Source organism: Lampetra fluviatilis, chromosome 12 (genome assembly GCF_964198595.1).
Source record: "Lampetra fluviatilis chromosome 12, kcLamFluv1.1, whole genome shotgun sequence".
Classification (NCBI taxonomy): domain Eukaryota; kingdom Metazoa; phylum Chordata; class Hyperoartia; order Petromyzontiformes; family Petromyzontidae; genus Lampetra; species Lampetra fluviatilis.
In genome coordinates, this window is record NC_136286.1 from 4,641,726 (window position 1) to 4,667,523 (window position 25,798).

General features: G+C 41.9%; 1 protein-coding gene across 7 annotated transcripts in view; it reads left to right on the forward strand.

Moving 5' to 3' along the window:
* The window catches only part of LOC144935073 (putative JmjC domain-containing histone demethylation protein 2C), a 131,371-nt gene that overhangs the window by 60,395 nt on the left and 45,178 nt on the right, over nt 1-25,798 (forward strand). For 6 of the 7 annotated variants that reach the window (XM_078861421.1, XM_078861425.1, XM_078861424.1 and 3 more), the window contains exon 2: nt 1,058-1,270. The exons of the other annotated variant lie outside the window; for it this stretch is intronic. In XM_078861421.1, the coding sequence (XP_078717547.1) occupies nt 1,058-1,270 (213 nt within the window). The remainder of the gene's footprint in view (nt 1-1,057; nt 1,271-25,798) is intronic. 7 annotated transcript variants of the gene reach the window in all.

Sequence of the window (25,798 nt, forward strand, 5' to 3'; positions counted from 1 at the left end):
GTGGAGCTTTGTGTTGTGGATCGATCCTCCCCTGAGATGTATTTCACAGGAAACCTCAAGAGTGGGGCTCGGATTGCTGCTTGTTGTGCTTGGCCAGGGCGCATAGTGCTGGGCCCACGATGAGGGAAAGGGTTGCCGCCACCGTGTTATTGGTTCGTGCGGAATATTGTTAGCTTTGGATTGTGTCTGCCTGGGTGGCGGTCATAAAAATCGTAGGATAACAGGAATACGGAAAGCGCGGTGGGTCTCCTGGGTAAAAAGGGGAAGGAAATTTTACGTGGAGTAGAGCATTGGTAGGCAGCATCACATTAAATGTGAATCGGTTGCTTTACAGCTGTTGCGTTATATGACGCACATCATTTGGAAGGATGTTTGAATGTAAAATTGTAATCAAAATATCTCGGCTTTTGGTTTTTACCGTATGTGAAACATTTCAATGTTTCCATGTTACCGCTGGCAATAATGAATGACTCAATTTCAGCATGAAATATTGTAATGTGCCGTCTCGCATTTATCATTAACTTCGGAAGCATTAATCAGTATGTTAAGCATTGCTTGACATCAGCACTTTAAATACTTATTACAAGGTTCAACAGATTGCATTCATTTGCATGTATTGTGTTCAAGTGCAAGTCATTGTTTTGTTTAAGATATGTGCAGGAACCCATGTCTCTCGGGTCAGATTAAGCAGTGATAAATCAGTAAAAAATATTCTGGCCGCTTCCGATAATGCGTTTGTTTTGGCAACTAAACATCAATGCAAGTACAGTATTTATGTTGAAATAAAGCACTGGATATTACCATGGAGTTCAAAATAAAAACATGCACACACAACATTTAAAGTTGTATTACTGATCAAGGAAGGTAAATCATGCATATGCATGGATTCTGTCATCCTTTTCAATATACATGTACAAGAGTTATCTCGAACACATGTTACAGAGTGACAGACCGAGAGCTAATGCATACATTCTTTCAACCTTCGTCGATGAGCGTTAAAAACCAAACGACAGCGACGATGCCTCTGACGGACGTGCATTGCGGTTGTCTCGCTCAGGTCTGCGTGGAGTTTGACGGGCTGGACTGGGACCGCAGGGAGTGGTTGCGCGTGTACGACGATGAGTGCTCAGCCTTCCTGGTGGAGCACGCGCTGGTGTGGGCGCCTCGGACACAGTTCCACGAGCCCTCCGAGACGTCGCCAACAGCCACGCCAAGTGCCCAGACGCCTGCTGCAGAGGCCGATGCTTGCCAGAGGCCCTGGCCTGCCCTAGTGAGTAAACCCCCATCTCCACCTAGACACCCAGTCACCGGACACGTGGTTTTTTGTCTTAAATGTTTAGATGTCGCCTTAGTAACCCAGCCTTAAGATTGTAAACGCAGTGGTTGTATTTCTAAATGATACGTAAAAAAAAATGTTTTTTGGACTCATTACTTTTAAAATGTATTCGAAAGCCTAAATATTGAAGGAAAATTTAAGCTAAATCTATAAACGTCATTTTTTGTCTGTCTATCTGTCTGTGTGGCCGACACTTGCTCAGGATTTGGCTCGCGAACCTTGGGGTTTATGTTTAAAAAAACTACTCAGGTATCACGCCATGAAACCCGTGGTGAGCCAGCGCTATTCCGATTTCACGTCCGTCGCCTTTAAAGTAGTTTAATTAGCGATTTAGTGCTGATTTTGGTTATTTATTTATTACGTCGCGCCTCTACCAAGTCATACGCGTTTGGTGGGGGTGAGGGGGGGAATTCTTTTTCGTGTGGACACTGTGCAAGGTAACACACGCACAGATTTACAGCTCCCTTAAAACATTGATTACCATGACTGTTTACTCATTACTATTCCTTTTATGAAATATTTAATCACAGGGATTCACCAATGTTTGATGATCGTTACCCTAAGTAACACGATTTTATCCCTGATTACTTAGTGCTACTTTGAAATTGTTATATACAAAATGTATATTATTCCCCACTAACTTTGCTTTAGCGACCATATCTTTATGTGAAGACATAACATTTATGCACACGTTTTCTCTTTGAACATAGGTAAATTTCTAAATATCACTGTCCTGCTCACAAAAAACAGGTTTGAGGGGAAGAATAGCCTTTTTCTGTACTCTTGAGGCATAACCAGCCACGTAACCGGTCCTGAGCCTCCTTGACGTCGAATCAGCTTCAACTGAGACCCTGCTGCGATGTTTAGTAAACATCGACAGCGGGGACTAACAATTTTTTTCTCCATTTTGTTACACATAATTGCATTCTCCTAAACACGTAAAATTCATACACAACTACTTTTCACATACATTACACTTTTCTGTATCTGTGTATGTATATGTTATGTTTTTAACAGGAGTTTTAAAATCTCTTTTTCGGTACTTCCCACGAGTATACTATAAGTTGGTAAAGACGCAGCTCTGTTATTATTTGCTCACGTCACTGCTGGAGGAAGGGCCTGCACCAAAGAGAGCTCTAGAAATCTCCCTCTAGTCTAGAGGGTATTTGGCACACTCTCCTTCCATGCTGGCCATATGTCTGACAAGGGTTGAGATTACCCACACTATACCCCACCACACTCGACGTGCTGAGCGACCAACAGTGATGTACTCGATTATACTGCTGGCGAGACATGCGGGGGTGCGGGGGTTAAATGCCGTGCCGGGAGAAAGAATATAACCGGTAACCTCTGGTTTAAATATCCATAATGATACCCATTGCATGATGGCAGCAAAGTAAAAGAAGAGTAGAATACATCGTAGTTGAATAAATGTGGACCTTTGCACAGTGTAGTGTGCACTTATAAGGTTTGCTCAAGGAAGATGTTTGTGCCATTTAGCAGTGTGCGGGACTTTTTTCCTGGAAGCTACTTTTTCTGGCACTCACAAACTCATGCCATGATAAATGTTTGGCATGGCAGCACTTGCATGATCTCTTCCGCCAAATAATGTACGGTTTATTTCTTATTTTATAGTTATCATTTTGAAACTTTTTTCGCAGGAAATTAAAAAAGGCATTATTATTATTTTAAGTGTATTTTGTATTCGTTTTCAAGTGACATTTTTGCACGTTAATAATTGTCTACTTTAGTAGCCAAAGCTGTATGCTAAACCCAACCTGTTCTCAATGTTTCCGCGTTACTTCTAAATCATGTTTTTGTTGAATCTTGATTGTTTAGTTTCTATAAATATTTTTTCACCCCTGGTACACCTCGGTGAAGAGGAATATTATAATGTATGACAAATGAACAAGGGATGGGAAGGGATGCCAGGATGGAAGTCCCCAACACGGACAAAGAGGGCACGGCTCAAGATGAGCAGCGGGTTCGAAAGAAGGAGCGCCAGGCATGGAGGGGAGGAGGGGGAGGAGAAGCAACGACAGTGCCCAAGATGTTGGGTGAAGAGAGCGTGATGATGAGAGAGGTGGGAAGAGAGAGACAGAGAAGGAAAGTGCAAGCAGACGTCGTGAGTTGCATCGATGGAGCAGCATCTGTTTTCACAGGGGGTGCCGGGAGGGATTCAGAGTGGCGGTGGCTACACAGAAGTCACATTTACGGGCGGCTTGAGCTGATTATAGATCTTTAGATTTTAAACTACATGCGTGATAAGGAGAAGTGATGCAATAAAGCGATAGGTTGGTTCATTTCCTGAAGCGCAAACACCATGGCATGTACTCATAACTAGCTTTGTCCATCACAGGCACCTTTTTGAATATTTTCATATCCCCATCTTGGTTCTTAAGATGACTCACCGGCGAGGGTTTGTTTTGGTTGGAATTACCTCCACTATTGAATGAAATAAAAACTTAAACAGAGTACAGTACCGTAATGGTTTAAAATGGGGTGCATTCCTTTTATTCAAGTCCTTTTGAATGGCGTTTACTGTGCATTGTATATATGAAACGTGCAAAAGGAGAGACGGTATACATTACTGCATATTATACATTCATATTTAATCATGAGAGGACATCCACACTCAGTATCGTTGTTTAAGAATATGGAGAATCTCAAAATGCTCTAAAACGATTGCTATACCAGTAGAAGAAGAAAAAGTGCTGCAATGGATACTGGACAGCATTGCTTTTGGGTTGGCAAGATAGCTCGCTCGCCCGTTAAGGGCCACGTGTATGTAACATGCTACACACAGTGCTCTCTTTGTGTCTGATAACGGCTGTGTTTTTGGATACCTTCCAAGCTTTTCCCTTCTTGAGTACGCCATGTGACCCTGCTGGCTGCAGTTGCCCCATGTGCGGCTACTCTTTGTGTATTATATTTGCTACTGCTGATATTGCTCTTGCCGATGGTGATGATTGATAATGTGCAAGAAAGAAAGCTTCTCCGAGTCACACGACTCTTTCAGGAGGGGTTCCTACATTGGAATGTTTGGCCATATTTAATTTTATTACTGTGCAAAATAATACAAGAGGGGGCTTGTAATAGACAAATGTTTGAGGCTGAGAGACAATAACCGTGGTGTAACCGCACTGTTGCGATGGATAGGGCAAATGCACAACGAACCCAAGTGACACGAGTTCAATTTGTGCCTGGGGATCAAACGCTCCCATAATTTGCGAGTAATTGCTATAACTGCCCCCTTCCCAACTCCCTTGACCAACACGGCAACGCACAGCGTGTTGGTGCATTCCTCTACACACGTTCATGAATAGACACGGCAGGAGGCTTAATAAAGGGTTTTTAAATGATAGTTGCTTCATAATGTAGTATTATATTGCAGGGATGCCACTGTGTGCTGCTGCTGCTGCGGTTAGCACGCGGGACTTTGTAATGCAGTCATCATCGCCGGCTCATTCTCCCGGCGTGCCAGTTGTGAGAACCCAAGGTGGTGGCACGTTTCTTCATGGCTGGGCCCTCTGGTCCACTGTGAGCGCGATATGAACGTGTCCACCACACCACAGTATGGCTACTCCCGGCTACTCCGGGACGTCTTGCCAGCATCGACGAGCAAAGTCAGATACTGCCCAGAGGAGCTTTCTCGAGCTCCCTCGAGTGGAGGAGGCCCTTTCGCCAGTGGTTGCCCGAGTGAGCAAATTGCAGGGCTGTATCATTACCACCATTACATTGTACAGTGTAGTGGTCCAGATGTCTTGTGACCCCCACAATTAATTTGCCTCTAACATGTTTTCTCCTTTGCACATTCATTTCTGTTTTAATAAACCTTTCTGACATTTCATCATGGGACCTCCTTTGCCAGTGTCAAAATATGAGAATAGGTTTTCCCCTTTTTTTTCTGGCAACAAAACAGGTGTTAAGATGTTAAAACACCAAACTGAAATCTTTTGCAAGAAATCATGTCTGCATTAACCACAGATACTTGTGGTGAAAATACAAACAACAACAAAACATGCTCTGGCAGTATATGCAGTGTCTTTGAAACTGATTGGTCCACACAATGCATATCCTGTCAGAGCATGTTTTTTGGTTGTTTATATTTTCACAACAAGTATCTGTGGTTACTGCAGACATGATTGCTTGCAAAAGGTTTCAGTTTGGTGTTTTAACATCTTAACACCTGTTTTGTTGCCAGAAAAAAAGGGGAAAGCCTATTCCTATCTTACTGACATTTTAAAAATAAGTTTCAGAGAATTAAATGTGGGTCACAATACATCTGAACCACCCATGTACAGTGCTGTGTTCTGTTCTTCACCATGCTGTCAGCATGATCTTGATGAGACTTGGTGCAAAAGCACTCTCTGCAAGTGCACGAGTGCTGTACTTGTCGTGGGCACCAATTGGATCTCTCATTGTGCACCCTCCCCCATCCGCAGGCTGCGTGTCAGTCTGCGCCGATGTCCCCACCGGGAATAGTTTAGCAGCTGCTCAAATTCCCCCTCCGGCTAAAAAAAACTAGCACAACAGAACAAAGGCAACATCATTTGCATCTCTTAGCTTTAAAGAGTGCCGTAATTGTGCTCAGAAACACTTAACTAGGTCATTGTAGCAGTTACCATACACAAGGTGGTATGTAAAACAACATATATGTTAATAAGTAACAATTGTTTTGGTCTGCTATGTAACATAACTGATTTTTTTTCTTGATTTGATATCGCAGAACTTTCAAGTAGGCGAGGTATGTCAGTTGAAAACAAAACTAGATGGATGTTGTGTGACCATACGTCATGCTGGTGTTAATGAGGGTTGGTGAAGGGAAGACCCAGAATCTGGTTCAGATGTCACTGACCACTGACATTAGTCACAGGCAATAGCGAGATGCTATCTTACTCACCTGGAATACAGGAGGTCGTGAGTTCCATCCCGACCCTGATGATGCCTTGATATTTGAAGTTTGTGTGTCCTCGCTCTCCCTGTGGTCACGTGGATTTTTCTCCGGGTCCTACGATGCCCTCCACATTCATAAACATGCGTTTGGATTATTTGGCTGCTATGAATTGCCACATGATATAAGCCACTTTGATGAGCTATCATGTGTGTCCCGGTCGCCTCTGCTAAAAGAGCTAATAGCTCAGTGGGTTTTACATGGTCAATAAAATTATAGTGGTCGTTGAACTTAAGTCGCTGGGCTCATAGCACAGTGCGCTAAGCACTGTGGCACCACTCCACTCATTTCAAAATGAGTACAGTGCGATAAAAACGGTATATAACAGACTTTAAAATGATAAACATTACTAATGTACTGCATTAAACTAAAAATATTATTTTGTGAATATACGCGCATTCGGAGCTGAATTTCAGCCATAGCTCTGGAAAATACTTTCAAGCCCCCCCCCCCATTCCTGCTGTTGTGCAGAGGAGGGACAGAATCCGGGCAGTTGGGGTTTGGGGAGGGGGGTCCATATAAAATATTCCATGAGAGATTAAGACCTGTTGTGTGCACTGTGTTTAAGCAAAATAAAAAAAAATCAATGGGGTATAATACTGTACTGAAAATTGCATCAACATTTGTCTGGGAATCTTGCATCCACAGCTCCATTGTGTGGAACGTGCCAAATATATGATGCACTAAATGATGGACCAACCACCTATAATTATTCCATCACAAACCCCTGACACCACAGTCCCAGTTGGTGCTCAGTAGGGAGGCAAAAGCAATAATTGTGCAATGGAGGCCAATTCTAGTAGTAGTCCACATTCTTGTAGCCTCGTTTTCAGATTATTAAGGACAGATTTAATGGATTTGTGTTTGTTTATTCAACCATAAAATGGGCAAGACATTTTCAATGTTAGAATCCAGTTAATGCAAGTACATTTATGCAGTAAATAATGCTATGGTCTGTACATACACCACTGTAAAATTTTGTGTACGATGCAACAAAGATGCTTGCTTTATTCAGAAACCTCACATAAAAGCTGTACTCTACTCATAGATCACTACTAAATGCCATGGTTCTTATTCATGGAAAAACTTATGGATGTTGCTGCTTGAATTATTCAAGTTCGTACCGCCATTTTTTTGCGAAACAGTTTTTTTTTAGCAAAACTGACCTTGAAGCTGCATTGCATACCCAGAGGATTTTTGTGTGTGCTTCCTATACTTTTCCTTCTATTATGTCCTGTCTCCCCTGGGCTGGTTGAGATGTAAGCATGAGCCCACTTTTCAAAGCCACTAACTGCTGGAGGGCACAGAACCCATGTGCATGCGTGGTGGTGGTGGTGATGGCTTACACAGGTTGGCTGCAATGGTTAGATAACCAGATGTTGCTGTTGGGGCACCAACACTGCCCTCGACTCTTCGTTAAACATATCCCGAAGAGTACGTTTAATTCACTTTTAATCCTTCACCCACAGTCCACCAGCCAACATGCTCTTAGTTGTGATTACAATATGCTGTCCACTGCCTGGATGAAGCAGGACATCTTAACATTTAAACCACTTGCACAATAACATGTTGGCAACAGAGAGCGGTAAATACCTTTGTTTATTATGATTATCAATTAACTGGTTTGATGGATAGACATGTGGAAATGTAGTTTTTACATGTCAGTATCATATTTGTTTTGATTGGCATTTAGCTTTGACATCCTTCTTGACTCAACTTTTACAGCCAAGCGAGGTTTCCATTAAAAATAAATATTGTTTGTGGCCTAATTCACTTACTGTTCTTCAAACTTTTCATGAACCTTCTCTATATAAGAGCTTTTGGCCATTTTTACTGCATTGAATTAATTTGGTATTTGTGTGTGGACGTTCCATTGTTTTTGCGATATGGATGCTTGATTGGTAGATGACAAAGGAAAGCCATATTGGAGTACAGGAATATTATATGTGGAAGTCCGTGCTGAAGTGCTGTATTACTCGACAATAGCCATTGATTTACCAATTATAATTAATTCTTCCACCAGCAGTGGCATTAAAACACATTCCTCCAGAGGGAGCTGGTAGGAACGTTGGGTTGCTTGGTCAATGGGCAGGGTCAACGGCGGCGTGGTGAATTCCGCAAATATGGCCGACTGTGAGGGCGGGCACAAGCCGGCGTGAGTAGGTTAAAAGTTGAGCTTTATAAGGGCACCACGGGGTGACCAGCCCCTCCCCACCCAGCCCCTCCCCACCCTCCCCACCCAGCCCCTCCCCACCCTTCCCTCTCCACCCGGCCCCACCCCTCCCATTTTTTGATGCAGGACGGACGGACACAATAATCCCCTGTGGCCTGGTGTAACCAGGTGGTTCCTACCAGTAAAATAAATTGTATAGCCTGCACCTTTTCTATTTAAGCTATATGCTCGCGTTATACCAGAGCAAACAAAACTTTTCAAACGGATATGGGTAAAAAGAATACAAAAAATACAAGAGAGATGTTAATATCGAGTAAAAAAAAGAATAGATGTTTTAATCGAAGAGTGATCCCAAGTCATGATATTTCCTCCGATCTCTGGAGGGGAACATGATGACACGTTTACTGTGGAGTCTTGTGTGTTTGGTAATGTACTGCTCTTGTATTGTTGTTATGTTTACCACAGGTAGTCTATTGAATTGCTATTTTTCCTGTGTGCATCATGTGTTAGTGCGTAGGGGGTGTGAGCGGTGTGAAAGATTGTAGATATCATAGGGTGTGAGGGATGGAAAACTTCATGGGGATGTCTTTATCCAGCAGTAGATAAACAAGGAGTGATTATGATGATTATCACATACCATCCTAAATTTTACTGTCTATTAATCACTGTACAGCTACACTGGTTGCACAAAGTGGGACGTACAAAGCTTTAAAACGCGTAATCAAATTAGCCTCGAGTATTTATTGATTTTAATACATTCGGGCTAGATTTCAGAATAAGTGAAAGTATATGGGTACTGTATTTCACTTGAGTACGTGGTCGTCTATTTTTTGTTGCTGTAAAGTCACATATATATATAATTTTCCAATGTTCCCTATGATTTCCATGAAATGACAACAACCCAGCGTGCTTCTCTCTCTCCAGCTGCGTGTGAAGTGAAATGATGGTTTGGCCCGGAGCAATATGGTATTCACATGCTCAAAGTCAATCTAGCTGTTTAACTTGCTGAAATAATATGTATTATAGCTTGAAAAATCCTCTGAGCAACAAAGCTGGCATGAAAAATAACAATAGGTTTTACCCTTTCTGGCAATAAAACAGGTGTTAAGATGTTCAAACACCTAACAGAAACCTTTTGCATGGAATCAAGTCTGCATTAACCACACGTACTTGTGGTGAACATGCAAACAAACATGCTCTGATAATTTTCTATGCACGTATATGCACTTGACCCCTTGTAAAAGGTATCTATTTGGTGTTTAAACATCTTAATACTCGTTTTATTGCGAGAAAGGGTGAAACCTATTCTTATTCTCCATACTTTTATACTGGCCAAAATGTCCTTTGATAAAGCTGGCATGTCTTAAATAAGTAATATTCTGTACCATTCTATGTAAAAAAAATTTTACAAAGGTAAATGAATATACTTCAGCTCCTATAATGCATGGGCTCTCTTATCCACAACTCCTATTATTTGCAATGGCAGGTCAATCCAGTAATCTTCCTGTTATCCTCAGAACAGCCCTTAATATTATCAAAATTTTATAGTCAAGAGAGAGAGAGTTGTAGAAGCCATGAGGAGATGTAAAGCCTTCTGAATATTACTGGTAGGAACCTCCTGGTTACATCAGCCCACAGGGGATTATTGTGTCCGTCCGTCGTGCAGGGAGGGGCTGGGTGGGGAGGGTGGGGCTGGGTGGGGAGGGGCTGCTCACCCCGTGGTGCCCTTATAAAACTCAACGTTTAACCTACTCACGCCGGCTTGTGCCCGCCCTCACAGTCGGGCATATTTGCGGAATACACCACGCCGCCGTTGACCCTGGCCATTGACCGAGCAACCCAACGTTCCTACTAGCTTCCTCCGCAGGAATGTGTTTTCAGTGTCTGTGGATAACAGGAAAGTGATTCGCACAGACTTGCAGGGGAGTAGTGGGGTACCTCACTTTCATCTTGCTCACATATGTTTGCAACGCCGGCATATAGAGGTGCCACGGTGGCGAGACGTTAATGACCTCGCCTGGTATAGAGGAGGTCATGGGTTCGATCCCAACCCTGACCCCTGCTGTATATTTGGAGTTTGCATGTTCTCCCCTTGGTCGCGTGGATTTTTCTCCGGGTCCTTTGATTTTTCCCTCCACATTTAGAATCGCCATGCGTTCTGAGTATTTGGCTGCGAAACATTTCCACGTGATGATAAGAAGCCATTTCGTTGAGCTATAATTTGTGATGGCGAGGTCGCTTCTGAAAAAGAGCTACCTAGCTCAGAGGGTCTTACCTGCTAAAATAAAAAAAATTGTTCGTAGTGTTTTTATAGTTTTATATTTGGTGAAAACGTGGTTATGGTGGTGAGGGTCATAATTCATTAAAGCCACTGTCAGTAGTTGCTGCCCTCTGACTTGGCTTTTCACTGGGCTCCCAGAGGTTGGTGTGATGTGCAGTATCTGTGTGATGGGATACAGTATTGTAATAAAGTTTGGAGGGTCTGTGGTCTCAATTGCATAACAGTTTATGGAATCAAGAAGATGATAATGATGGGGAAGGGAATAAGAATTGTCGAGACGGATGGTGATAAAGACGACATTGATGCATAATGATCACAGATGAAGATGGTTTGGGGTGAAAAGCATGCAATGATGATATAATAATGATACTGGATGGCAAAGGTGGATGATGATGATGGTGTTAATGATCATGTTAGATGATGGTTAGATTATGAATATGATATATGTTGACCCTTTTTTGCACCGTACGCAGCCAACCGCGCTAATCGGAGGTGTGGTTGATGATGATGATCATGATGATGATCATGAAAACAAAGCAAATGGGTGACAGATCGATGATTAAATGGTGTTAATGATTATGGTGTTGGATGATAGAGATTGACCATGAAGACTGTGATAGTTGATGAATGACAATGATAGTGAGGAAGGACATTGCCCTTCGCTGGCATCCTTGCAGCTGATGCCATGAATTATCTCCACACACACTAACCACAGGGTGCTGAGCAAGTGTGCTGTATGTGTTTTTCCAGCATTGTGTATGCTAACCATGGTGTAGCCCACCACACAGAAGGAAAACATTCCTATTACACTTATTTTTACACGGATAAGAGGAGTCATGCAGCATATTCATAATGCTTTCCGCAAGTAACACAAGTTTGTTTTTCATAGGTAATACAATTCAAACGCTTCTTAATTTAGGATTGTTCTTAAATGTTACAATGTCCCTAAATCGTTTGACTGATACTGCCCCTGTGAAATACAGCATTGTTGAGTACTATACATTGCATGTGAAATAGACTTTGTGTCATCCTACTTTCATCCGTTTCCTTTAATTCGCAATGTTTCACGTGCATTTTTTGGCACGTGTTAACTGTGTATTTATTGGTGCCTTTCGTGTGAAGCCAGACGTCTTCACAAGCTTCCAACACATAACCAAACCATGTGCTGAGCAGACCGTGTAGTAACGTGGCGGCTGTAGTGATGGTAGTCAGCAGTGAGTCAGCAGGAAGTTCAGAGGAGAGTGGTTGGTGTTCCACCCCCCCCCGTACCTCGTGTGCGCTCACTTGTTTTTTTCTAACGAACTTCAACGCCCCCGTGGTGGAAAGGTTAAGCCAGGACTAAGGGTTTGTGACGCGCTGTGTTGAGTCACGTGTTCCTTTGTCTGTGTTCACTCCTAAGTTCTCTTCATTCCTATCGCTGACAAGTCTAGAGTCGAAGCGATTTCTTGTGTAAATTAGCATTGGAGCGGTTGCTCATCTCCTGTTGACAGCCGTGAGCCAGCGGTGGAAATTCCACATTCCTATGGTGGGGGGTGAGTTTCCATAGGACAACTGCTTTTGACTTGCTCACAAAGCGTTATCTATTTTATTGACAACTGACCACGTGCATGTTATGTTTTACTATTATTGTAAAAATATGAGTGAAATTATGTGATTTGATTCACTCCAAGTTATTTTATTACATAACAGGTGCAATATGGTATGAAACAAATAGGATTTCACAGTCGAAACACTTAAATGTGGAGATTTGCCCTAGTTTTGTCAATGGAGATATCACCATATACACTGCATTGTATGAGCAAGGAATATTCTCCAATTCGCTCATCTTGTTAACTGTTCAGAAATGTAAAGTTGGCTTGGGTAGGAATGCGTTGCTAGACGGGATGATGGCCGCTTGTTGAAAATAATGATGGCAGTGACATCCAAAGGAGAGAACAATCGAGACGACAACGACCACCAGAGAGATAGAGCAATGAGATAAGCTTTGGCGCAGGTGCGAGGTAGGTTGCTACATCGCGTGACTGTGTGGGACAGCTACGCCTTGGGAATTGTTATCTTCAGGGTATGTAGCTTCATTCAGCAGTGGATAGCTCACAACCGACGATGATATCAGACGCATGTACATTATTGTAGTGCACATTACACTTGCATTGGGATTAATCCATTCCATAGCATAAACTTTTCGGCACTGTATCGTTTTAGTTTCTCGACAAAAATGTTTGAGCAGCTCTAAAGGACACGGTCCATTGCCACTTCTTGTTTGATTTTATCGGTATCATAAAACAGAAGAGACAACAACAAATGAACCCAGCCTCGGCACGTTGACGTGTTCACTGTGTGCTAGCCGGGTGGGACGGCCAAGACACGGGTAAGCCGGACACACGTCAGTGGATTTGGAAAAAAAAATAAGAAAAAAAGCACCCACCCTCTATTGCCATTACCACATGGTACAGGGTGGGACTTTTGTCATTTGTTCCTGCGACAGCTCGCAGTTTGGCCAAGCAACTATTCACGGGCTTTTTTGTAAAAAAAACATAATCCTGGGATAATTATAATGACCGAGATGGAAAGAGGGCAAGGGTGATCTGCAATGGAACCAAGCAACTCCAGGTACTGAGCCGTGTTTTGTTTTTACCTTGACTATTTCAGTATTTTAGAATTGACGGTACAGAGTATCTTTAACGTGTTGTATCCTCAGTTCCTTTTAAACAAGTATAGAGTTGCTGCTTCAGTGAGCCTATGTATACATGAAACGGCAGTATATTAAACGTAACGATTTGTCACCTACACCGAGATGAAAGGATCTTGCAAACGTTTCTGCTGACTGTCGGTAAACAAAAAAGTATTTTAATTAATTCGTAAAGTTTATACGTTTCCTTCAACACATACCTGATGTGCTGGTTCCTGTGTAATTAATGTTATGATACAGTGTTTACAATACATTATTGTTAACGGTAATGCTGTCCCTGAACTCTGCGTTTGGTTGAGAGTGATGTGGCATTAGCAAGCAAATGGAAGGCTGAACTTATAGTATTTTACAGTACTGTGTGGTATTTGCAATCACATCGAAAAATATTATTCTTTAGCACTTTTGAAAACATATTGGAAGTTCCTAGCCCACATTTTTCACAGTTCGCAATTTGGAGTTTAGAGCACTTATGCCAATGCATCCACGCTTTGTAACCTTTGGACTAGCTGTAGTTTAAACAGTAACTCACATTGTTAGCTGCGGTGACACAGGGCCTTATGTACTACATTTGAGCCGCATGTCACTGAGGCAGGACAGCCTGTAACTGAAGCAGTGTTGCTTCCAGTGGCAAAGAAATAAGATATGGATATTTACACTTTCAAGGACAGTAGCTATGTTTATTAATACGTTTCTATCGCAATTAAATTGCTGGGTGGTATAACGATAGCGTCTGAGATAAGGGTGGACGAGATTGGCATGGTGGTTTGAGCACAAGGAAGCGGTGGCATGATGGTGTGTACCCATGGGGGCCTGAGTCTGATTCCTGGCCAGGGTTCACATTAGTGATAAGTGATATCTGAACTGATCCTGCGTCACCCCTTCGCCAACTCGCGTGGTGAAGTATCAACAAACGACCTCCACAACTGACATGGCATGGTCCATAGGTTGGTTTGAAACATAAATAATTATGCTTAAGATATTTGAGGTGCTGATAGTGTCAGAGCTGTAAAAGTGAAACGCTTTTGTACCCTTACATCTATCCTTGAATAATATAATTCTTCCTGTTATTTGTGCTTTTCTACATATAAGAGTAGTAACCTCAAAACTGCAGGGAATTGTATGGGGTTTTCATTGAAAAAAGCAGGGACTTGGAACCGGTGGAAACGTCATCCTGTTATCCACTTTTATCCACGTTTCTTGCCATGGATAAAGGAGTAACGTGTGCTGATAAGCCTGCTTGATGGGACCTGCCCTTGCACCATCACATCAGTCCAGATAGATTGATTTCCTCTGTCTTGTGTTTTATGTGTTAGATTGTTTGTTCAGAAGTCAAAGCATAATACAGTCCATACTCTATCTACGTGGCTTTACCCAAAGAACCCAAAGAATGAGTCCATACTTTTTTCAACGTTTAGATTTGCTATGTATTATTATTACGTGCACAATACCATTATCTCGCAATGAATGCATTACGCACTGTGATATTGACAGGAGGTACGTGAAATGTGTTTTATCGCCGTAATCAAATTTCAATTAATTGTTTACATTTTAAAACGATGAACAGCTCCTGCACAGTGTAGTAGTGGCTCATTGTACAATTTCTTAATGTTCAAAAAAGGTTTTGAATTCACAGTGTGAATGTATTATGTTAGGCAAAAATGACACTATTTTCCCACGGTTTACCCCCAAACCTGTACCAGAAAAACTATCGGTAACAGTTGGAGCCGACTGATTAACTGGATGAGCGCACATGGCAACATCTGACATTGTTTTGCATAATTTGCATATGTTTCCACTTGCTTGTAATGTGAATTCAATAATGCCAATTCACTGATGGGTAAAGGCCTGCTAATGCCATGTTCTTCATGGAAGTTGCTTCACCATACTTCACCACACTGGTCAGTGCGTGGCTTGGGGTGGGGGGGAGCCCAGGATCGGTTCAGATACAATTTTCCACTGACGTCACCTAGGCAGGTTCATAGTACAGTGTGCTAACCACCGCAGCTTGACCCCTCTAGCCCTGTATTATTGTACATATATAACACAGGGTGATGTATTTATATATATACCCCACCGATTCCTAAATTTTCCTCTTCCCTTTCAATAAGTGAAGTTATATTGTGAAAGCAGTGGCTTTGTGTTAAAAGGTGTAATAAGTGGAGAGTACTGTATTGAGATTGGTAGGCAACACCACAGTCGAGAATTTCAAATAAAATAGTTAAGATATGTTTAATTGAGGCCATCGTGATGTTACTGGTCACTCTTGCAAATGATATTCTGCCCTATTCTCGGAGTTCTCACCTGGTTAAACAAACAAAATGCAGTTGATCCTATTGACATCGCATTCCCCGCTACATGACGCTGTTACTTCGACTGGGTTGGCAGCCGCTCACGGTTGGGTTGGCAGCCACGGGGCTATTTCGGACACTACTCTAATGTGAATGCCATTTGAGATTCAGCCGTAATACATTCACTTCTATGAAGTTGAATTACCCCACAGTCGTTTGACGACTTAAAATTAATGAATTTCATTAAGTAAAATTGCACAATAACACAATAACGTTTGCTATGACAGTAATGGAATAATAACAATAATATTTAGCGCAATGATGTCACCGCGTGTTTTGGCGGGGGAGGCGATAGTCGGGTTACGCCACCTCCTATCTATGATTTTAAAACGGGAATTGCGCCATGTGCCAGGATATTGTAGTCGAATGGATATGCACTGCTGAGGCTGATAAGCCATATTAGTCAAATGATCGGGTCAAAGGTTGCATCGACCTCGTTCGCTTAAACTTTCAAGTGAAACCTCATTCCTCCAAACCGGTGGTGTTTTCTAGAAGCGGTTCTCCAAACTAGCATGTACAAAGATCCCCGGTATAGCCCTAACAGATTGTTGTAGCGAGCACCTATGAAGGTCTACACGGCAACATGAGGGGGTGGATGGCCAACACCACACCCGGCCACCTTTGACTCCCTACTGACGATGTTTACACACTACACCAGGTACTCCTTTGAGGCTGAGTCGACCTAGAGAAGGCCCAGGACTGGTTCAGACAATTGTTAATGGTGTTGGTCGTGAGCGGGAATAAAACTCGAGTCTCCGGATTCATAGCGCAGCACGCTGACCACTGCACCACCGCTCCCCAAGCATACACACTCATAACAAACATGCTTACAAATTAGCCTCATATTGTGCAGGTATTACCATGACAGGCCTCTAATTGTGCCGTGATTCTCCACGTCCCAAACCTTGCATGTTTTTAAGTTGGAGGAGGTGAGTCGGCAAAAACGACTACGGGCAACTATCACTGACGGAAAAGGTTGTGGTGCGTGCTTTGGTTTTTCATCTCTGAACAGATGTTCTTTGGGTCTTTCGGTAAAGTCAAAGTAGATAGTGACAAATTAATAAAAATGATAAATATAAAATAAACACAAATCTACGACGTTTCGATCACAACACAAGCGATCGTCATCAGGAGGGAAGAGGGGGAAAGCTGCTGAATGCAGACTGTTTTATAGGTAGGAACAACAGTTCCACACTGCCCACCAGGGATTATTTGTCTGTCGTGCATAGCCCCTCCCAAACATGTATGCTCCTGGATTGGTTGAAGTGCGTCACGTGACCGCGAGCTTTCTGTCGTGCACGAATGTGCTGTCCAACCAAGTTCCTACCTGCCCACTCCGAAGGAACGTGTTATAGGGTGTAGTCCTAGGGTCATAAACGAAGTGGGCGGGGCTAATGATGTTAATGTGAGAAATTAGCATGTTAATGTAAGATTGGAGAGCGGCCTCCGCTACGAGTGCGCGGGTGGCTATGTTAATGTGAGAGATTAGCGTGTTAAAGTAAGATCGCAGAGCCGCCGTGACGTAGAGGTCGGCGTCCGGAGGTGGCCACATTGGCGCGAGAAACCTGTTAATGTGAAATCGGAGAGCCGAAGCCAAATCTTGACTTAAAGCTTTCGTGACTGCAGGAATTAATATTCTTTGGGTTTTTCGGTGAAGTCACGTAGATGGGTACAAATTTATAAAAAAATAATAAATATAACATGAACAAAACTACGACGTTTCGATCACAACACAAGCGATCGTCATCGGGAGGAACAATTTTCTCTAACCGCTTTTAACAGCCACGGGAATGTGACTGAACTCTGCCGCTGGCATGTTTTGGATATGTAATGCATGACGGGGGTTGATATTTAAGCAAAGCAGGAGAGTCGGAAGTTTGTGTTTGGTAAAAAAAGACACCACCTGGAACTGGTTGGCTAGCAAAAAAATATCGTCTTTAGACATTCCTTTTGTGATAAAGACCATCGGTATTAATCATAGCATGCGATCTGTTTATCTCATCAGCAAGGTTGTACGAGTGGCTCCATGTTTCAGCAATGTTAAATCACTTGACTCTTTCACAGTCCATTTTGGAATGCACCTCTGTGGTAGGCTGTGTTGTTGGATTCAGGAGAGACCATGTTAATGCTGTGTAAGGTGTGCGTGTGCTTTTGGATGTTAGGTGGTATTTAAACAGCGGTGAGGAGAGCCATTCTTTGTGCGAGGTGTGTGTATAGCGGTTGTGTGCATACTCCATTTCAACAGACACCACACACCCCACGGTACGGTGAGGATGCAGGCATGTTTGTGCGTCACACATGGCCAAACGCTTACGATAATAGCCGGCGACACTGGTGCACATAAACAGCGGCCAGAGGCCCATAACACGTGGGTTCTTGTTTGTGACATTGAAAAAAATGTGTTGCAGATTCACTTCAGCTGACATGGCACATTCTGTTGTCCCAACCCGCTTTAGCATTGAGATGGTTTATTACAGGCTTGCATTTTGTTAGCAAAGCAATGGCAAGGAACTGATAAGGCTGGCATCTTTGGACAGTAAATGCGAAAAAGCCTTTGAGCTTGTGCGTATGTTGTGGTGCTGTAATCCGTCTGGGGTACGTCCAAGCAGAAAGCCAGACTCGTAAAAATATAGGGCCAAAACCATGCTTGTTAGTGTTCCGGTTATAAAAGGTAAAGCCACAGCCATACAATGCTTGCACACGTCACTGCTGGGGGAAGGGCCACCACTTGAGAGAGCTTTAGAGCCCCTCTCGAGGGTGTTTAGCCTACTCTTCCACGATGGGTAGATGTTTTTGAAGAAGTGGGAGTACCCATACTTTACCCCACCTCACGACATCTGCCAATTAATGAACTGTGATGTACTCATTTATATTGCTGGATGAACAGGGGTTGGGATTTTAGAGACTTGCCAATTGTTTCAACTGCCACACCGGGAGATCGAACCCGTGATCTCCAGTGCCTATACGGTACATAAACTATAAACAATTTTTGTATTTTCCCAGGTAAGGCCCACTGGGCTCTATAGCTCTTTATCAGAAGCAATCTGGCCACAAATTATAGCTCAACGAAGTGGCTTATGTGGAAATGTATCGCTGCCAATTACTCTAAACGCATGTTTATAAATGTGGTGGGGGAAAACTGGAGGACTCAGTGAAAAATCCACGCGACCACGGGGAGAGAGACACGCAAACTTGATTACAGCACAGTCGTATTCCCTAATTACGGTCATGACATTTTCTTGCGAAACATTGTTTATCTCCAGAGATATTCATTATAAAATCTTGACATATATGAACTTGGCGGTGTGCTTGGTTTTTTTGCTTAAAATGATAAATGTTGGGTGCTTTTCTTGGGGGGTACGGGGCCATGTGAGAACATCCACGTGCTCTTTATTATGTAGTCGCCTGTGCACAATGGGAGTGGGATTTGTCATATGGAGTTGGGTAAGGGAGGGCAGAGGGGGTTGGAAACAACTATTTTAGCAGAAAAGCAGGCTTCTACTAAAGTGATTAATCAAGCTGGGACTGCTTCCTGTGGCTGTGTTTGAAGTCATCATCCTGTCCTGTGGGCGTGAGTCGGTGAATGGATGACGATTCCCAAGCATTAGGTCCATCCCAATTGGTGGTTTACTTGTTAACGATGACGATTATTATTTGGAGTTTGGTTAGAATGTGGTGTGTTTCCCAAGGGGGCTTGTAAACATCGGTTACATTTAATTCTACCAAATTCAGATAAACATCCCCTTTACATGATCACTTATGATATAAATGAATGCTGTACGTATCATGGCTGCATGATAATCCATGGTAAACGTTCAATATTTTAACTACTGTACAGTGCAATACTGCAGTAGTGCCGTATTTAGGAACAAGATAAGGCAACCCCAAGAGCAAAAGTTGATCGTTCTAAACATTACTTTGTACAGTACTGTAACGCCACGTGTTTCAATGCCATATGCAAAACGTCTTTCTTTGATTCATGTGCCAGTTCTTTTAAATGAATGGTACGTCTTTCAGAAAGTAATGTTTTGTTAAGTGTAACCGCTGTGTATTAGTCATACAGCTAGTCATCAGTATGTGATAGTAATTATGTTTCACATCTGAGTGCTCCTCCTAAATGTAAGTTTTCAGGCTGTACAGTACAGAACAAGAAGTTCCTTCATCCCATCAACAAAGAAACATCAAGCAACCACCAGACTAATCCAGCTTAGTGTCAAAAGACTAATCTTATTGTTGTTACGCCTCACCAAGACTGTAATCAGGGCACACGTTTATTTTTTAATTATTGATTTTAATTCATATTGGCTTACAAAAAGAAACGGAGGTGGCAGAACATGATTCTCGTTCCCGTTCTAAATAGATTCCTCAATCTAATTAGACCTTCACGTTATGAGAAAGATTTCGATAATCTACCCATTATGAAATTTCCTTATTTTTCGGAGGGTTGCAATGGAAGCAGTGGTGAGCAAATCTGTTCGGGAACTCTTTAAGTTTAAGAAATATAATTTCACAGCTTTTACTGATGAACTCAGTCTAAGAACATTCTGCACTGTTCAGGCTGGTCCAGATGTCTTGTTTACCCCCAATTAATTGACCCCTCGTATTGTTCCTTTGCTTATTAATTTCTGTTTTCACACGTATTGGTATACACAATTATTAAGTTTTCGAGAATTAAATGGGGGTCACAAGACATCTTGGGTGCCACGGTGGCAAGATGTTAGCTACCTCGCCTGGTATACAGGAGGTTGTGGGTTAGATCAAGACCCTGACGCCTGCTGCTGTATATTTCGAGTTTGCATGTTCTCCCCGTGGACGTGTGGATTTTTCACCAGGTCCTCCAGTTTTTCACTCCCACATTTAGAAACATGCTTTTTAGAGTATTTGGCTGATGTACATTTCCACGTGACAAGCCACGTCGTTTAGCTTTCACGTGTGGCCAGTTCGCTTCTGAAAAAGAGCTATATAGGTCAAGTGAACCTTACCTGGTAAAATAAAAAGTGTAGATTATAGTTTATCTGGAACGCGCCCTATACATTGCATAAATGTACATTTATCATTGTAAAGCTTGCAGAGTACAATACAAAAAGGTATTTGTGAAACCAAGACTGTTATTTATGGGGAACAATCTGTGTGCAGGTTTTATTGTGTGATTTGGTTTACAATTCTTAGTACTGTACAATATCAATGTACAGTATAGTGTATTACACACTGATGTGCAGTGCATTTTCAGAATTTATGAACAAATACACGCAGTGTACAACATCGTTGTGGAGTACAGTATTTGTCAAGAGATACAGTTATTGAGAAACATATGTCTGTTGCACATACTCCTTATATTAAAAAAGGATGATAAACACAAATTACAACTTTGAGGTGTCATGCCCAAAATATTGAATTTTCTACACCGCTTGACCTCATTAAATGCATATAAACACACACGCAGCCTGCACTGTCTAGTTTGTTTTAGATCAACTTGGTCAGCTTCTCAAACCAGGGTTTACTGAACCTGCATTGGGGTTGGAAGGCCAAGCGGCAAGCTCATGCCCAAAATCGAGTTGGTTCGGAAAAGCCAAACGGAAACTTGACAAAATTGGCAGCCATCTGTGCTAATTATTCCCCAGCCTTAACCGCATGTGCACATCGTAAATAAGTGCCCGTAACGCCACACGTTGCCGTCAATATGATATCGCCAGCTGTTTACCAGGTCTTCAACAAAGAAGCCCCATTTTCCTCTGGAGCAGCTTTTAAAGTCGCCTTTGGTTGATTATTGCCCAACAGCAGACAGACAGTTTTGCTTTTCCGAAGCAGCCTCAATGGACAGGTTGAAGTTTGTGCCCTGTGTGTTCGACGACCTTTGGCCCACGTGACTTTTACACGGCCAAGGTTAATGATTGCCTTCCTAGTTCAATTCCAATCTAGTTTAGGCTTCTACCTAATCACATTTGTTGACTTGTGTCGGAGGTATTTTACTGAGATTATTAACAGCGTTGTGTAACGCGGTACAACGTTCTAAAGTGCGGTACAATGCTGGAGTTGAAAAAATGGCCCGTTCACGTCATACCGTAATGAGGATTGCATCTGTTTATATTTATATCAACACAGTGCACATTGAATGATAATAAAATGGTAGCGTACAATATACAGTACAGTAATAGAACTGCATCCTTTTTTTATACTACCTACAGAACATAAAGCAATATGCTGTATAGGCCCCGAGCACTCTAAAACCCTGGAAGAGCTGTTGTCTCAGCAGCTTGGCATGAGTGTGGGAAAACATTAGGGCACTTTATTGTTCAGTGGGCTTTGGTGAATCCATTCTGACCAAACATCAGGGGAGAGGATGGTTTTCCTGCAACGTCAGCTGTTGCCTTGTTAACTCTGCTCCCTCAGGCATGCAAGGCCTGGCATGCCTGCTTCTTGAGACTTGATGAATTTGGTCTTTGCCAGGTACCTGGCATGTCAAACACTCCCCACTCAACTTATCCACAACATAAATCCATGTGGGATTCTGTCTAACCCATGTTCAATGTCATTTAAACGGCCATGCAATCTATATCTTCAGTTATCCAGATTCAAACGTAAAACAAACATAAACTGTGTACAGCACTCTTGTGTATTGTGTTTCTGTCTGCACTAATGTAAACACAATAAGTCTATGTTTCCTTATAAAGATTGTTAAATCAATAGAATTGAGATAAGACCCCCTTATTCAGTAGATTTATGTAATCATGTTTTGATTATTGGGTGTGGTACAGTATAGCAAAGCTTGCTTTACTTGTCACATTTATGGGCAAGATTAGACACGTACTCACTCTACAGCCATCTAATAGAATTGCTGCACAAATTCCGCAGATTATGCTCTCCATCTGTATTTTTTCAGTGTCTCAATCATTGCCCTAGCTTGTCGTTGTTCAATAAATCACCAAATAATTTATCATATAACTTAAAAAATGTGAGGGTATTTTTTTAATGTATGCATTCACTATACAATACATTACGGGAGTTCCAGTTATGGCAGTGGTTTAAGTTGTCACGTGATTAAGTGTCCTTTTGGAACTCTCACAGATTTGTGTATCAACTCGTTCGTTCGAGGGTGGCCTGTGGAAGCAGATATCACTTATCTACTTTACTTTTAAGATCCCTTCAAAGTGTGACCCTTTTACCCACACACATAAAGGGCACAACATGTTTGTCATGTGGCAGTCAAATTCATGTGTTTTTGTAATTCTCATAGCTGGAAATTTAGGCCAATTAAATTGAAAACCCAATTTTAATGTGACGGGGGTTTTTTTTTACGTGAGCATTGGTGACCAGACTGACACGATAAACTCAATACCGTACAAACTCAAGGGTCTGGTTTAATCACTGGTGGCTACCCGGAGTTTAACCGAGGCTTTCAGCTGTGATGACTTAGTGCTCTGACCCCCTAAGTCACTTGCCACCTGTGGTGGGGTTTTTTTTCTCTTTATAAGTCAAAAATACACAAGCAGCATCTGTCCTAACAAGTGTTATCACTGAGTCATCTAAAGACATGATTGAAAGCAAATATTACTTACATTTCATAATAGAGCTTCCATTAAAGCAGTACAAAACTCACATATATCAAATGCAGACATTTATTAATGGACTTCTATTACAAATAATAAATGATGTAATATACCATCCTGTAATAACAGATTAAGTACAACGTCATTTGTATTAACTACAATAGTTGTGGAAATACAGTATGTATGTTTTATTAATGTCACATTATTATGAAATTGAGATAGTGGTTTGTATGCGTTATTTTGTAACACATTTCTAACGTGCCATGCGACCATTCATCATTGAAGTTGTTGCACAATGGTCTATACGGTATCACAAACGACACATTGGACTGTGCAGGAAACTGTGCAGCGTGACCCTATTGACCTAACAGTCAGCGTGAAAAGCATTTCCTCTTGTGAATGGGACATGGGAGGGCACAACTCTTATTTACGCAGCCATGCAGGGTGTAAAACCATCCCTCAGCCCCAACACTCCACCCCATTCTCGAGAAGCCTTCCCCCACCATTTCCCATATGACCTTTGAACTGGAGCACTCGAACACTCCTTAGTCCCCTACAACCCTCTCCTTCACAACCAAATGGGTAGAACATTCAAGAGAAAACAGCTGTGGGCTAGCTGGGGCTTGAGTGTTTTGGCCTGGGGGTTGGGTGAGATAGTGGTGAGATTCTTCCACAGGAACAGAAGATCTCAGTTTGATGGTTTGGGCTGCTGGTCTGTGATCAGGTTTCCCAGCCTGGAGTACACAAGGGAGAGAAAAAAATATGTCATGCTGAGAGAATAAGCAGCATACATTACATGTCATTTGAGAACTGGGGCTGTTAGTGTTAAGGCACGTAACTTACAGATGTGTTATTTGGGCAACTACATGTCCAGTAAGAATACCCCAACCGAGTAAAATGTGCCTCATTTGTTTATAGAAGAACGCAAGGCACCTGTTTCTCCCCTATTTGTTAATAATGCAGGATGATTGGATTATAATAATACCATATTTTTCACCAAGGCAACTGGAAACAATCTAATGCTATTTTACAAATTAATCCTTCATTTTAATTCAATTGCCATTTTCTCTGTCAAATGTCTGTGTTCAGACTCCTGAATTCTTTCCCCCTTTATCAGGTGACAGACATGAGGCAGTGTTATACTGTATTATGACAGAGTAATTTTATCATCTAAAGAAATTGATACTATACTTTACTTAAGAAAGAACAAAACGGAAGGGCATGTACTCACAGCCAGTTAAAGAGTATTACATTTTTGTTGGGATCTTGGGCCTATCAATACAGTAAAATCAATGAGCTTGTATTTAACGAATATTGTCATGGTGTTCTTCAATCGCAGTTTTTTTGGTTCTGTTTAACTACCAATTTGTCGTTCGTGCATGCTTACGTCTGATTTCATTCTGTAAAGTATTTGCAAAATGTCAGATTGTTTTTTTGTCATGAGCTACCTGTGAATAGCCATGGGTTGTCAGGAACATTTATCGTTAAGTGCAGGGTCGGAGGAACTGACCTTTGTTAGCATGCTGTACGGTAGTGCTTTTCTGCATGGTTCCAAAATAAGAAGTTATTGATAGAGGTCTAAAGATTGCAATCGACTCTGTAGTGCAGCAAAAATGTTCCCACATATGTTGAAAAGAACGTATGTATTTCGTCACTTAAAAACAATGTAAGCAGACTGGTGCTGGTGAAAAGAAAATGTATTGCAGTACTGTAATATATTTTACAGCACTGTATATGGTACATATGCAGTACATTGTTGCAATGAATGTATACAGTTTTAACTTTAGTGTATAGTATTTTAGTACAGTACTTCCTTATTAAACTAGTTATTTGTTCATACTGTGTTGGCAGTAGTGCACAAGCACCAATAAAAGAACACTCGACACATTCGTCAATAACTGCCTTAAAAATAAAATGTAGATAATGGGTGACGTTTCGGGAAATGGGCCCTCTTCACAGAAACATAGAGAGGTCAGAGATATTGTGTCACGAGGTAGAGTGTCACTCGAGGTCGAGTGGCATTGTGACTCGAGCTGGAGTGAGTTTTTTTCTTCTTCTTGTATCATTCATGCAAAATTCATGCACAGTATTGTTAATGTCAATATAACCGCGAGTGTTGTACATAGTTTAACATTGTAATCTCCTTTGGGTACTGGCTGTTGAATGTCATATCCAGCACCGTAAGCATCTGGATTAAATGTGCGGGCTCAGTGAATAATTGATCAGTTTCACCCCACTTGCCACTGTTAAGTGAAGGAGAAAATGTTATGATGTTTATGCAACTTAGTCTATGCCATCTGCCATAGAACCGGATTTCATGGCCAGACAGCTGTTTTATTGATTATAGAAAAACGTTACTGTTTTATGCGGATTACACTGCAGTACAGCATATTTAACATTTGATTTCCACTGTACAGGTTTTCTTAGTAACATCGTTCAATACCAATTTTGTAAAAACTCCAGCAATGAC